Source organism: Micrasema longulum, unplaced genomic scaffold, assembly GCF_059751315.1.
Source record: "Micrasema longulum isolate JH-2025_06_02 unplaced genomic scaffold, ASM5975131v1 h1tg001327l, whole genome shotgun sequence".
NCBI lineage: Eukaryota > Metazoa > Arthropoda > Insecta > Trichoptera > Brachycentridae > Micrasema > Micrasema longulum.
In genome coordinates this window covers 30,067-44,685 of record NW_028278514.1, presented here as the reverse complement: position 1 = coordinate 44,685, position 14,619 = coordinate 30,067, and the positions used below count along the sequence as shown (strand labels likewise).

Below are 14,619 nucleotides of genomic sequence, written 5' to 3'. Positions count from 1 at the left end.
AAAAATGGAAAGAAATGTTTGAAATATCAAAATGAATTTCTTATGCATAATTTCATGATATTTTTTAATGTTTTTTACTGCCATGCATATGGGCCCTCTTTGTATTAATGATCGTTTCGCCAATCATTGTATTGTCTCATGGATGAAGCTCGTCATCCGACACCGCCACCGTCTGCCGACTGTTGCAGGGTGGGGAGTAGGGAGTTCCGTAGTCGGGTAGGGTCACCGGTGAGGCGCGGCGCGGCGGTAGCGCTCCTCGCTTCTTGCTCCCCCCACCACCCTTCCTCGGAGGACGTCAAATTCCTTTTACATCTACACAGGACGATCATTCTCCAGTTTTATGTACCCCATTGGAGACGCGGTTACATTATACAGCTTCGTACAGTACACTTGATATTTTATAGCATCATTTGTGCGAAACATATTAAATATTATGCGTGTAGTATAATTCCTTTCCTTTAGAAGGGCTTCTCATTCAGACACTACAATTTAACGCGGAAGATATTCATGGATATGATAACAACATTGTTATTTCAGCGTCGATCACAAACGTCCCAGTACATCCACTGCTAAGAGTGCTAAGTACCCTTATCAGATGACGAGACTACTACGGGTGAAGACGTAGACGAGACTCGCTTCGAGGGACTGACTGACTGAACGAACTTCTTATCTGTTTGTATCCTATAGTCTGGATCCAGACCGATCCAGATATGACTTATCTTCTCAGATAAGACAATTTGCGGTACAGATACCTATTAAATCACCAGTCGCCTCTTTCTCTGCCCACTTTGGTGATCAATTATGGACGTTCGGGAGTTGAATCCGCGCTCGTCTGCTCGTCTGCTCGTCTCGCCGACAGAAACAACGATGACTCGCTGTACCTGCACCTCCTTTCACCGCCCGCCCCGCCCCGTATTACAGTGATACTAATCTCGGCCGTTCCGTGTAAACCATTTTTATCTACGCTGATAAGTCCCGATTAAATATCATTCTCCGATGTTCGATTCGCATCGAGACAGTTTAAATTTAAACGTAGCTTTATCGATACGGATATTCAGTTTAAACTATAGCTGTCGAAATTATAATCGCTCACACGGTTCGCTCGCTGTTCCGGCAGGTGAAATACGCAAAGGGAGTGCGAAGGTGTCAATATAGTTCGGCTCGCGTTATGCCCTTGGCCAGTTTCTGTTTCCAGTTCACAACTTCCGTAGGTACCGAGTTACACAGCCACTCCCTTCCATCGTGTTGTTTCCCCAGCCTCAGATTTTCCGGTGTCCGCTATTCTCGCGGCGGTTCGCTCCGCGGAAAGCGCACCCCTATTATTTCTTCAAGCGCGCTCGCTAGGTACACCTGCTCTTTATCTCGAGCCTTCGATTAAGTAAATTACAAATAATTGGCTTTTTTTATTATACCTCCTAAACGGATTAATTAGCGATAAAACGAATCACGCGGTTCGTGTTTATATGTCTACATCGCTTAAAATAAATCTCGTTCGTAAAAATCTTAAAAGTGTTTTGTGGTCTTTATAAAAGTGAGTTATACCATATATATAATAGTACTATTACAATGTCTCAGATGTATCGTCGAAGCCTGAACATTGAACCTTAGATCGCTTAATCGGAGTACCGCAATAACGCAATAACCGGCATATTGCCATATTGCCATATTGCCATATTACCCTGTTCCCTTACTAAACTGGACAGTTGATACCGAAGTCACACTATCTCCCGCGAAGCTAATAATCGATTGTTTATCTCGTAATGCTCGCTACCATGCCACTGACTCACTCGTGACAATTTCCCTTCTCTCTACTGACACCTGACAATCGCTATTTTTCCTGATGTTTCAGCTCAATTTCATAAAGCGCGCGTGTGTTATTAGAATAAAATCTCATTGGCTTCCGATTTGTATAATTTTCCTCTTAATGAATATAAAATTTCCTTTATATACGCTCGTGTTGGCGGAAAATGTCCCACCCCAGAACATAGCAGAGGTCCCACGCGCCGTATACTTTCCGACAATATTGCGAACGTAATATAAACAGTATGCCTAAGCGAATTTTGTCTGGCGCTTGAACATCTGATAGGAATAAATTTCGCGTTTTGTGACCGCTTGTAAAAACCTTAAAATATCTCCGAAACGGTCACTTCTGCGCGGCTGATTACGCTCCTTCCGACCTTTATTCCTGATATTGTTCTCTATTATATCGTTTTAGGGAAGTTAAATAATACAAAGCTTATTTGCGGTATCGTACATATCGAAGGCTCTCTCGGCGGTCGGCTCCCGCTCCGCCGGGTGGGTGATGCGAGGGTCCTCCGGGGGCCCTCGGTCGGCGACATGTGCCAGCGCCCGAGGTCCGCGTGGACGGACATCTGCGACGCCATGGTGATGTACTCCTATCCCGCGCTGTCCGTGGAGATGCTCATGCTTCCTCCGACGGTGTCAGATCTCTGTTAAGTTTATTTTCTTTATTTTACTCGGTGTATTTATTTCAGAACCAACTGTGTGTTTTTTGTACCGGCTTACATGGCTTGCTTAAATAAATGTCGTTATACGCTGGGCTCAAATATCTGTTTGACGTTAAAATTTTATTTTATGTACCTACAATATAAATGACTAGTACACCGTGTATTAATTAGATTATTGTTAACTGCGTGGTTCCCTCGTGGTCTGGACCTCAAGTACAGTCATTCTTTGACCCAAAATCTTCACTCTGGCGCGCTGTAGGTACGAGTATATCCTCACGATACCTGTTGATCTGCTTCTTTTTTTATTTTATGCGGAATTTATTGGACAATGTGGATGCTCAGTTTTCTTAAAATTTGTTTATAGTTTATTAATATTAGCTAATTTAAAAAAAATATGTATCGTATAATCAGCGCTGTGATTTTTAAAAGTTTTGTATTTCTGAAATTACTTCACGCGTGACGTCTCAAGTTCTCTTCCGCCTCTTCTCGGCCAGTTCTGCCGGTTGGTCCGTTGACTTTCCGTAATCCGGAAATATTTCACATCTTATTTTTATTTTTATTTTATTTATTTCGAATACAAACAGATGTACAGGTTAAATGAATATTTTTTTAAAAAAAATATATATAAAATGTATACATAGTAGGGCCTGCCATCCAATTATATGTATTCACTAAATACTACTGTAATAAAGCGACGACGGCTTGAAGTTTAAACTATATAAATAATAAATATACTCTATATTAAAATAAGATAAATATGGACAAAACAAGGAGATAGTGGAAAGGAAAAGAAGGACATTGATAAGGAGTGGTAAAGGATGATTGAAGGAAAGTGAGAGTGGAAAATTGCATTTGATTTAATGATTAAACGAATTATGAATGAAGAGCATGAATCAAGCCTATTAATTCTCTTCTGTACATATTGTATGGAGTGTTAAATATATCAAGACTATTAAATTTTTTGTTAAATGTTTCACATATACGAGGGATTGTAGAATGTTTCCGATGATTAGTTTTAAATTTACGAATATAGAAAATATCAGAGAGTCTAGTTGGCCTGGAGGGGACACGGTAAGCAAGTAGATTAATGAGTTCCGGGGAATCGAATTTATTATTGACAATTTTATAAAGCAGGATCTGATCAAACATATCTCTTCTGTGTGCTAATGAAACAAGGTTATAAAATTTTAATGAAGCTAAATAATTTGGAAAATGCAAATGAAATTTGTATTCTAGTTTTTTCAGGATTTTTTTTGAACATTCTCGATTCTATTAATATTTAATTTATAAACAGGAGACCAGATAGCAGTGCAATATTCAAGATGGGGGCGTACGTATGTTATGTAAAGCAATATAAATGAACCTAAATTTTTAAAAGATTTACACAGCCGCATGATAAATCCAGTCATTTTGTATGCCTTGTTAATTATAGTTTCTATATGACTATTGTAATTTAAGTTTGAGTCCAAAATAATTCCCAAGTCACGTATTTCGTTTACTTCTCTAATTGTATTTTCATTTATCATATAGTCATATTTTATTTTATTTTTATTACGAGTGAAAGATATTTTGTAACATTTAGACACATTGATATAAAGTTTGTTTACAACACAGTAATTCGATAATGCATGTAAATCTTGTTGTAACTTTGCACAATCATCTCTACACTTGACTTTAAGGTAAATTTTTTTATCGTCAGCATAACAAAGGTAATGGGCATTTTTGAAACATAACTGAATATCATAAATATAGGCATTAAATAAAAGTGGCCCAAGATGTGAGCCCTGTGGTACACCAGACGGAATGGAGATGAAATCAGATTGATATCCTTCAATCATAATTGACTGAAGTCTATTATCTAAGTAAGAGATAAACCATCTGTATAAGTCACCGTGAATTCCCAGATCTCTCTTATTATTCAGGTATACAGATAGATATTTAATATAATGGGTTGAGGAAAAAGAAATTTCGTATTTCGCGCCTTTTTTTTCAACTAAGTATATCTAGTTTAGTATTGGTCTCACCGGATCATACGGTACGGCGTTGTAAAGGTGTGAGTGTATACTACAAACGCTTTTTGACAGTATTGCGCTTTGGTCGGTTCAGTCGTGACTATCGTGCGTCGAGTATGGAGGTCTCAAAGGAAGAAATTCTCCATATTTTACATTTTTACTATCTGAAAGGGAAAAACGCGTCGAAAGCGACCAAAAAAGTTTTGCGATGTATAACGGAGCCGATAATTTTTTGGTTCGTGCTGCACAGCAGTGGTTCGAGCGATTTCGCTCTGGTTTAGTGGAGGTGAATGATGCACCACGCTCTGGCAGGCATGTCGTCAAAAAAGTCGATAAAATCATGGAAAATATCGAAATAGACCGTCATTTTAACAGTCGCAGCATCGCCCAGAAGATGAATATCGATCACAAAACCGTTTTGAACCATTCGCAGAAGGCTAGATAAAAAAAGCTCGATATTTGGGTGCCACACGAGCTGACGCAAAAAAACCTCATGGACCAAATTTCCATCTGCGAATCGCCGCTGAATCGCACAAAATCGACCCATTTCTGAAGCGGATAGTGATTGGTGATGAAAAGTGGGTCACTTACGACAATGTCAAGCTACAGAAATCGCGGTCGAAAGCCAACGAAGCGGCCCAGACCGTGGCTAAGCCAGGACTGATTTTAATTTTGAATTTTTCCCTCTACTGTGAACAACTCGACCGTTTGAAGCTGGCGATCGAACAGAAGCGGCCAGCATTGGTGAATGGGAAAGGAATCGTCTTTCATCGGGACAACGCCAGGTCGCACACATCTTTGATGACGCGCCAGAAGCTGGGAGCTCGGACGGGAAGTTCTTGTGCATCCACCCTATAGTCTGGACCTGGTACTAAGTGACTACCACCTGTTCCTGTATATGGCCAACGCGCTTGGGAGTACAAATTTGGCCTCAATAGAGGCCTGTATAAATTGGTTGTCCGAGTTTTTTGCCAATAGGGACAATGGCTTCTACGAGAGGGGCATTATGAAGTTGGATTCTCGTTGGCAACAAGTTATCGAATAGAACGGCGCATATTTGACTTAAATCGGATGATTGTAACACTTTTTACAAAGCATTGAAATAAAGCGAAAAATACGAAATTACTTTTTCCCCATCCTAATATTTACATGTATAAATAAACACATGCATATGCATACATACGATGTTCAAAGTAGTTCTTTTTCATTAAAATGTTTTTTTTTTCATACATTTTCAAGAAACTTCACCGTATAATTTAATGCTCTTATTTTTACCGCGCGTTAGCAAACATTTTTTATATCCGGTAGGGCTGAACTTCATAATTGTAAATCTTAAGTGTTACCCTTCGACATTATCGGTGAATTAAGGTAGGATTACATTATTTTGGCGTGTTGTGTAGTGTCGTGGCGCCACGACACACTCTGCACACTAGAGCAATGTAATTCTGCCGATACAATATTCATACAAGCGATATGCGCCAGATAGCTAGCTCCCTAACGCGCCAGAATAATGTAATCCTACCTTTAATAGCGCTGGTTGTTCCTCCTTTAATGTTTTGTACAATAAACCAACATTTTAAATGTGTTTGCCACCAGTATGTAGTTTGTTAGTTACTCAAACATTAATTTCAATCAATATTTAACAAAATATAATAATACTACTGAAATTAACTGAAATTTAAGTACTTATATCAAACGTTTTGTAAGAAAATCCGGAAATTAGCAACCGTCGTGAGGTTATTATCAAGATGTTATAGAAATCTCAATAAAGACGTCCATTTTTGACATACTCGTAGATTGAGCATGCAAGGAAAACTGATCAAGTCACAATTTTTGTTTTTGACAAATCAAGATTGAAGTTTATACATAGTCACAAACTAATAGTTTTGCTATTTAGTACACTTTTGATTTCAAGTTTCTTTTACTTCACATTGACAAAGCATTACCAATGTATTGTGTTAGTATGAGAGTGTTTTGAATTTGTCAATATTTCCTGTAGCAGACGCTCATAGACTTACTTGATCAATATAAAAAAAAATACATATATATAATTATCAATATTGTAAAAAAAAGAGATATAAGTGAACTTGTTTTTTTTTCAGTAAAAGATAACATCCATCTCTAAACCTTGGTGGAAAAATCGCAAAATCGCAAAAAATTGACTTGGTCAGTTTTCCTTGTTTGCTTACGATGATATCTATAAAATATTATCATGGAACTTCGCCACATAGCTCCATTCCTACGCTGTTTGATAATAATATACATATGCCTACTTTGTCTTTTGTCTTATCGTGCATACCTTCTGCCTTTTAACTTGTACCAAATCATTATTGCTGCTTATATTGGCTTATCTTATCTCTCTATTCTCTCGTAACATAAAATGGCTTCATACGGGCTTGTGTTTATTGCACACTATTCTACCGTAGTCGGGGTACGGCTAGTGCTATGACGTAGCAATTGCAGAAGGGACGATGGTACTATGAGTAAGGGCGATCGAGTGGAAATGCAGCCCACACGCGTGTACGCAATCTAAAAGTACTTAAACATACTTTCTATTTATAGAATTTTAATGTACGGTTCTTGTTCTTTTTGTCAATCCTACGAATATGTACGTAAGTTTATTTTTATTTTTTCATTTAATACACACAATACACAATTTTACTATGGCATAATTATTCATTTTCATTTCCCAACTTGTTAGAAAATTTCTTGTTAAGTCGGGACACTTCTATATCAAAATCCGGGGCATATCCAGAAAGTAAGAGTACTGTTTAGTTTTCGTGCTGATTTGGTAGTGGGAGGTCTCCTGAACACAACGAGCACCGGCGACCTTCGTTAGTACCAAAACTTGACTCGTAGTGTTCTTTTCTGTGAAATATGTCTATTAGAAATCCCGCCATGTGCGAAATGCGCGCTGTCATAAAGTTAAAGAAAAACTCCCACTGAAATTTTTGCACGGATCATAACCGTTTATGTGACTCTCCATTGTGACTGGTGATGAAACATGGGTGGCTCGTTACACCCCTTAGACAAAAAAAGTCATCACAGTGTCGGCACACTAGTTCCCCATTTGCCGAAAAATTCAAAACCTCAATTTCGGCCAAAAAAATCATGGCATCTGTGTTTTGGGACTGAAGAGGGATAATTTTGAATATTTTTTTGTCTTAGGGGGATATGATTACTGCGGCCCGATACTGTGAGACCCTACAAAAGCTCAAAATAGCAATTCAAAACAAACAGAAGGGAATGTTGACAAAGGGAGTGTGTTTGTTGTACGACAACGCCCGCCCGTACACGTCTAACGCCATCAAGGCGCGTTCGAACTCGTTTGGTTGGGACATTTTGAACCACCCTGCATATTCCTCTGACTTCAGATTTTCACCTTCCTGAAGACTTACATGGGTGGGAAAAAATTTCTAACCGATAAGGAGTTAAACAAGAGGTCTTGAAGTGGACGAAGGAGATGGCGGAAGAGTTCTATGAGAAGGGCATCATAAAGCTTGTGCCACGACTTACGACCTGTATAGAACGGGAAGGCGATTACGGGGAAAAATAAGTAATATATATACAAACAATGTACTGTATTTTTTTCTTAAATGTGTTTTTTTTTAATATGTATTTTTTTTTAATACAAAAATTGAGTACTCTTACTTTCTGGATATGCGTCGTGCATCAATTTACAAAATACATAATATTTTTTTATAACATATCAAAAATATAACATAGATAGGTTATTTTATAATGCACGGTGAATCATAGTTAAATCATGTATCTAAAATTTAAATTTAATTCTTTGATAATTTCATAATTCAATTAAGTAATTAATTTTGATCGTAAAAATAAGTCAATAATATAATAATTCAATTAGCAATAGTTAAAATTATATATTGCTTTATAATTTGCAAATATGTTTTGCAAATTATAAAGCATCACAATTGAGTTAATTAAAAAATGATACGCGTATACACACATAATAGTAATAATAAAGACAGCGCAAATTTATTCCCTGAGGAATCTTATACAGTGGCATCTTAAACATGGACATTGTTTTGGAGAAGTTAATAATATGTTCATGTTCATATAATATGAGCTATATACGAAAAGTGTCTCCGAGCAAACTACGGGTTCTCGGTTACGCGAAAACCTCGTACGGGCATTCTGTTGAGACCTCCTTCCGTAGCGTAGTCGCCTGACCAGAAATTCGTCGGATATCAAGTATCTAATAATTGAAATAATGGCTCAGACGGGTATGTTCGTATGTTGAAGGACACCGAAACATATATACCTAATTACTAATTACCGCAACACGCGTACATCGTGTCCCTCCGCCCAAACCAAAATAAGAAGTAAGAAAGAGTCGGTCGGTATTTGCATAATATCTCAAGACTCCGTTCCGGGAATAAGTTGTAGCGGGTGCCTGGCCCGGGGACATAAATCCCGTCGAGTAAGTTATGTTAGCGAAACATGCTACAGAAGAATCGCTCTAACTTTACATCGGGACTTGGTAGCCGATCGTTTCCTACTTATTGTACAAGTACTGTAATGTTGTGCAAACAATACGCGCTCGACTAAATATCCATTTAAATCTTTCAATCCCCAACTTTGTTTTATGTTCAGAAACAATTTAAAGTTACCGAACTTTTGTACTCGTATGTATATATTATGTTCAAACTCGTTTCGTCGTATTTATGTTTATTGTTGATAAAACTTACGCTTAATCCGAAGATGCCCGGAATAAAGAAGCGCAAAACTAAACTAAGGAGTTTAATTGATATTCTTTTATTAAAATTATGAACCAAAGTAACTGGTATATGTGACTACCGAAACCAGTTTGTATTAACTAGCAACGAAATCAGTCCCCGAAATAATTTTCCTATTGCAAGTAGATGGCTTCAAATTGGTGATTTCATATGAAAATTACGTTTCCTTCCGTGCGTGATGTACGGTGTACCCAACTCACGATGTATAAGATATATTCATTAAATTCTTTTGACTATCTTATGCAAAAAATAAAATTGAAGTTTAATGTCGTAAAACGCGATTATTTTTTATTTACTAGATACTTTCGGGTCCTACGGCCTCATTCGTATAATGTTTTTTCTAAATATTTATAAATGACTATTATAAAAATCGAATAAATGCCCCTGCACGGCGAAGGCAGAGGTTCAATCGCAAATGACAGACACATTTTTCTCGTAAATGTGCAAGCAATAGATCATAAATTGTATTTTATTATATTGTTTATTTAGAAGATTTGACGTTTTCTCATTTTATATGCAATGGAATTTATAAAATTCAATAGTAAATAAAATTCTTGCGTTCCTCCCTCGGGGCAACTTACTCCGATATAACCAATTTGCTATATTTTATTTTATATGAACCCTAGAGGCTTGCACTCCCCACCTCGGAGTCCGGAATAAATATTTATTATTATTAAATATGATAACCGCGTAGAGGAAAATAATCTCCATATCCGAATACTGTTGAATTATAAATATTATTCGGACTGTATCTGCTAACACGAAACTTTATTTTTTAAACTTAAATTCTATCTATTGTACCTATAATATATATATTACTTTCGTCGGCTAAACATAAACGTTTAGTAAATCTAGGGTTCTGTTCCAAAACCGGCTATTTCCAAATTTAAAGTTTTTCAGGAATCGTTTTTTAATTATAGACCATTTGAAGTAAAAAAAAGATACTCTGAAAAATATTTGAGTAAATCCTTTTTTTTGTTTTAAATTTTTTCCCAAAAGTGACTAACTCCTTGGATTTTTTTTTTCAAAACGGATTATTTCCAATATGTCCATATCGTTTTGCGTGTTTTGTGTCCCTAAACCTATATGGTGTGATATAACAGTCGATTTATTACATTTTGGAAAAAAATCAACTTTGGAAAAGAACCCTACAATTATATTTTTTACAAATCCGAGCGAAGTTTTCGTAATAATGATTCGCTTCGGAAAAGCTAGGCCGAGAAGTTCGCGTGCCAGAAACTCGTATCGTCGGACAAGTCACAACGAACACTGAACCTTCGAAACGAATACGAGGAATAGTGCATTTCGTATCGCTGTTTCGTTAGCTCGCAAGGTGGAACTGTTGTCAACTCGGCGTCCCATAAAATAATACTAAATGAGCTTCATCTATAACAACATCAGAAAAACAGTCGATTCCAACATAATTCATTCAATTTCGCGCGTCGCATCGCTTCCGTTTAGTTATAAAATCAGTAAACGTGTATAGGTGTGCACTGCAACGCTAAATAAATAAACAAATTGCTAATTAGTCATCAGTGCATAATGTCCGTGTACATGATAATATGGACGTAACGTAGACGCAATAGACGCTTATTAAATACGGAGTAAGGAAATATGGTAAACAACCAAATTTGTAAATCAGTGAAGTAAAATTACAATTCGACACATATTTGCCAAACGAGTAGAGAGTACCTATAATAAATTAAAAATAATACCAGCTTGTAATCCACTGAATTCAAATGAATGTTTCGACTGATTTGAAGCGATATCTGCAGAAAGTTAACAACGAAGCATTCTTCTCCTTCGAGTGCCCTGTCAGGTATCCCTAACGTCGCGCGTCGGCAACCACTCTGGCCAAGGTCTCTCTGTCCCGTGCTGCCCGGAAAATCTGCTCCACAGTCCCGAAGCCAATCCCGGGACGTCTGTCTACTTCCACCCCCCGGCGACCCTCAATCTCGACCTTCAAAATCAAATGTCGAAAGTGGTACTGTTCTCCACGCATTACTCGTATATGCCCCGATGCCCCAGATATGAAATTTTACAAACTCTTATGGTTTTTACGAGTTTCCTTCTCGTCCCGGCTCGACCGAAGACTTCCGAGTTCGTTATCAGGTCTGCCCGAGATACCTCGAGCATTCCGCGATGCAGCCCAAGTCTCGCAGCCATGCAACAATACGAACCGTACGAAACAAACACTTCACCATTTCATGCCTCATGTTTAAGTTCAGATTATCGTCGCGGAAGAGGGATTTAATTTTGTTTCAAATAAAGCATTTTAAAAATAAAATATAGATTTCAATCGAACTAGGAAACTTAATTTAAAATGATTCATCGATGCATAAAGCCACCGCCACCGCCACCGCCACCGCCCTGCACCGCGATAGGTGGAATGTGGAATAGAGCAATGGCGCGTGTATTCGTGACCTGCGATATTTAAGGATAAATATGTAATTTTGCTATAAAATGTGGTAAACTTTACTAAAGACGACATTAATGTATTATACCCCGAATTTCAACTCAGATTAACATTTTCGAGGATCGGCCCATATCGCGTTATGGTATTACCTGTATACGATATAAAAGTTTTCGTGTTCAACTTTTAAAATAGACGTGGAAAAATCTATGTTGATATTGTAGACGTATTTCTTTTATATAATCAAAATCCATTACCGGTCGTGTCGGATGATATAAAACGACGAGTTTTTAATCGAATTCTTGCCGTCCAATTCGAATTGATTTCGAGTAGGATTACATTTCCCCAAATTTTAACTCCCTAGACTCTACACACTCGGAAAGCCAGTCATTTCACCAAATTCCGAATATAATAATGATTTTAGTCGAGGAAATCCTACGCAAAGTAAACGTGATTTACTTTGTCCTCGGGAACTAAGTATTTTTATCATGCGTGTAATTCCATTTCCTCTTTCTTTTAATCCAAATTTTGCCATTATAGCGGAGATGTTTTTTCAAAGGAAAACGGCGCGTAATTTATTGGTTAGCCCGCTTCCAATTTTGTCCGATGTTTCCAACTTTCCACGTATTGTTCCCGGTCCCCGGTTCCCGGTTCCCCAGATGGGGGCTCGTGGCTCGGCCTAATTTGAATGCTTCCATTTTTATTGACAAACTCCGTGTTTGTTTTGTACAACTGACACAATTAGCCTAAGTGCTCAATGTTCAAACCCCACAACATCCCCACGCAGATTTTCTTACCCTAGCTATTTTATTTATTTTTAATTAAGCTAATGTAAAAACCTCGTTTTAAACTTCTTGTTTTTGCGGTTTACAAGCAATTGCCTATATTGTATATTTTCTGTTCCATCAACCATAATTGAGCCAAAAATGTTTTTTTTTAATGTAACTTTATTGTCGAAATTTGTTATAAATCGCAAAACCCGAGTATTCGGTTTTCCGGTCCGTGTCTTATTATCATATTATTGTCCGCCTCATGGTCTAATAGTCAGCGCGTTCGCCTACCACTACCATGCAACAGGTCTCGGGTTCGGTTCCCGACATAGTTGACATGAAATATTTACTTGAAAGGGTGTTTTTACAATAGAATACTTAATACTCGTAGTCTCTAGCGCGCAAGACTGATCATCTTGCCGTCATGTGACAAAAATGATGACGATATGCTGCGGTTGGTGACAAAACGCAGATCCCTATGGACCTTCAGGCGCGGAAAGGGAATGACGACGATGATCAGTGTGTATTGTGAGCCTCACCAATCGTCTGTTTCGTCATCCAGAATCGGTTATTGATTGCCTCGTCAGCGTTTTTGGCTTTGTCGACCGGATCCAGTTTCGTAATTAAGGTCTTCCGTCTTAATATCTGTGTGCGTACTGCGTAGTGCAGTGATTTTCAACCTGTGGGTCGCGACTCCCAGGAGAGCTTGTTTATTGTTTCGTCATCTAGAATCGGTTATTGATTGCCTCGTCAGCGTTTTTGGCTTTGTCGACCGGATCCAGTTTCGTAATTAAGGTCTTCCGTCTTAATATCTGTGTGCGTACTGCGTAGTGCAGTGATTTTCAACCTGTGGGTCGCGACTCCCAGGAGAGCTTGTTTATTGTTTCGTCATCTAGAATCGGTTATTGATTGCCTCGTCAGCGTTTTTGGCTTTGTCGACCGGATCCAGTTTCGTAATTAAGGTCTTCCGTCTTAATATCTGTGTGCGTACTGCGTAGTGCAGTGATTTTCAACCTGTGGGTCGCGACTCCCAGGAGAGCTTGTTTATTGTTTCGTCATCTAGAATCGGTTATTGATTGCCTCGTCAGCGTTTTTGGCTTTGTCGACCGGATCCAGTTTCGTAATTAAGGTCTTCCGTCTTAATATCTGTGTGCGTACTGCGTAGTGCAGTGATTTTCAACCTGTGGGTCGCGACTCCCAGGAGAGCTTGTTTATTGTTTCGTCATCTAGAATCGGTTATTGATTGCCTCGTCAGCGTTTTTGGCTTTGTCGACCGGATCCAGTTTCGTAATTAAGGTCTTCCGTCTTAATATCTGTGTGCGTACTGCGTAGTGCAGTGATTTTCAACCTGTGGGTCGCGACTCCCAGGAGAGCTTGTTTATTGTTTCGTCATCTAGAATCGGTTATTGATTGCCTCGTCAGCGTTTTTGGCTTTGTCGACCGGATCCAGTTTCGTAATTAAGGTCTTCCGTCTTAATATCTGTGTGCGTACTGCGTAGTGCAGTGATTTTCAACCTGTGGGTCGCGACTCCCAGGAGAGCTTGTTTATTGTTTCGTCATCTAGAATCGGTTATTGATTGCCTCGTCAGCGTTTTTGGCTTTGTCGACCGGATCCAGTTTCGTAATTAAGGTCTTCCGTCTTAATATCTGTGTGCGTACTGCGTAGTGCAGTGATTTTCAACCTGTGGGTCGCGACTCCCAGGAGAGCTTGTTTATTGTTTCGTCATCTAGAATCGGTTATTGATTGCCTCGTCAGCGTTTTTGGCTTTGTCGACCGGATCCAGTTTCGTAATTAAGGTCTTCCGTCTTAATATCTGTGTGCGTACTGCGTAGTGCAGTGATTTTCAACCTGTGGGTCGCGACTCCCAGGAGAGCTTGTTTATTGTTTCGTCATCTAGAATCGGTTATTGATTGCCTCGTCAGCGTTTTTGGCTTTGTCGACCGGATCCAGTTTCGTAATTAAGGTCTTCCGTCTTAATATCTGTGTGCGTACTGCGTAGTGCAGTGATTTTCAACCTGTGGGTCGCGACTCCCAGGAGAGCTTGTTTATTGTTTCGTCATCTAGAATCGGTTATTGATTGCCTCGTCAGCGTTTTTGGCTTTGTCGACCGGATCCAGTTTCGTAATTAAGGTCTTCCGTCTTAATATCTGTGTGCGTACTGCGTAGTGCAGTGATTTTCAACCTGTGGGTCGCGA

The 14,619-nt window shown here is 38.7% G+C and overlaps 1 protein-coding gene across 1 annotated transcript in view; it reads left to right on the top strand.

Moving 5' to 3' along the window:
* The first annotated feature begins 1,031 nt into the window (after nucleotides 1–1,031).
* aPKC (protein kinase C iota type) overlaps nucleotides 1,032–14,619 on the top strand; it is a 37,169-nt gene continuing 23,581 nt past the window's right edge. Inside the window, exon 1 of the mRNA XM_088235085.1 lies at nucleotides 1,032–2,452. Within this exon, the coding sequence (XP_088091211.1) occupies nucleotides 2,338–2,452 (115 nt within the window). The 5' untranslated portion in view covers nucleotides 1,032–2,337. The remainder of the gene's footprint in view (nucleotides 2,453–14,619) is intronic.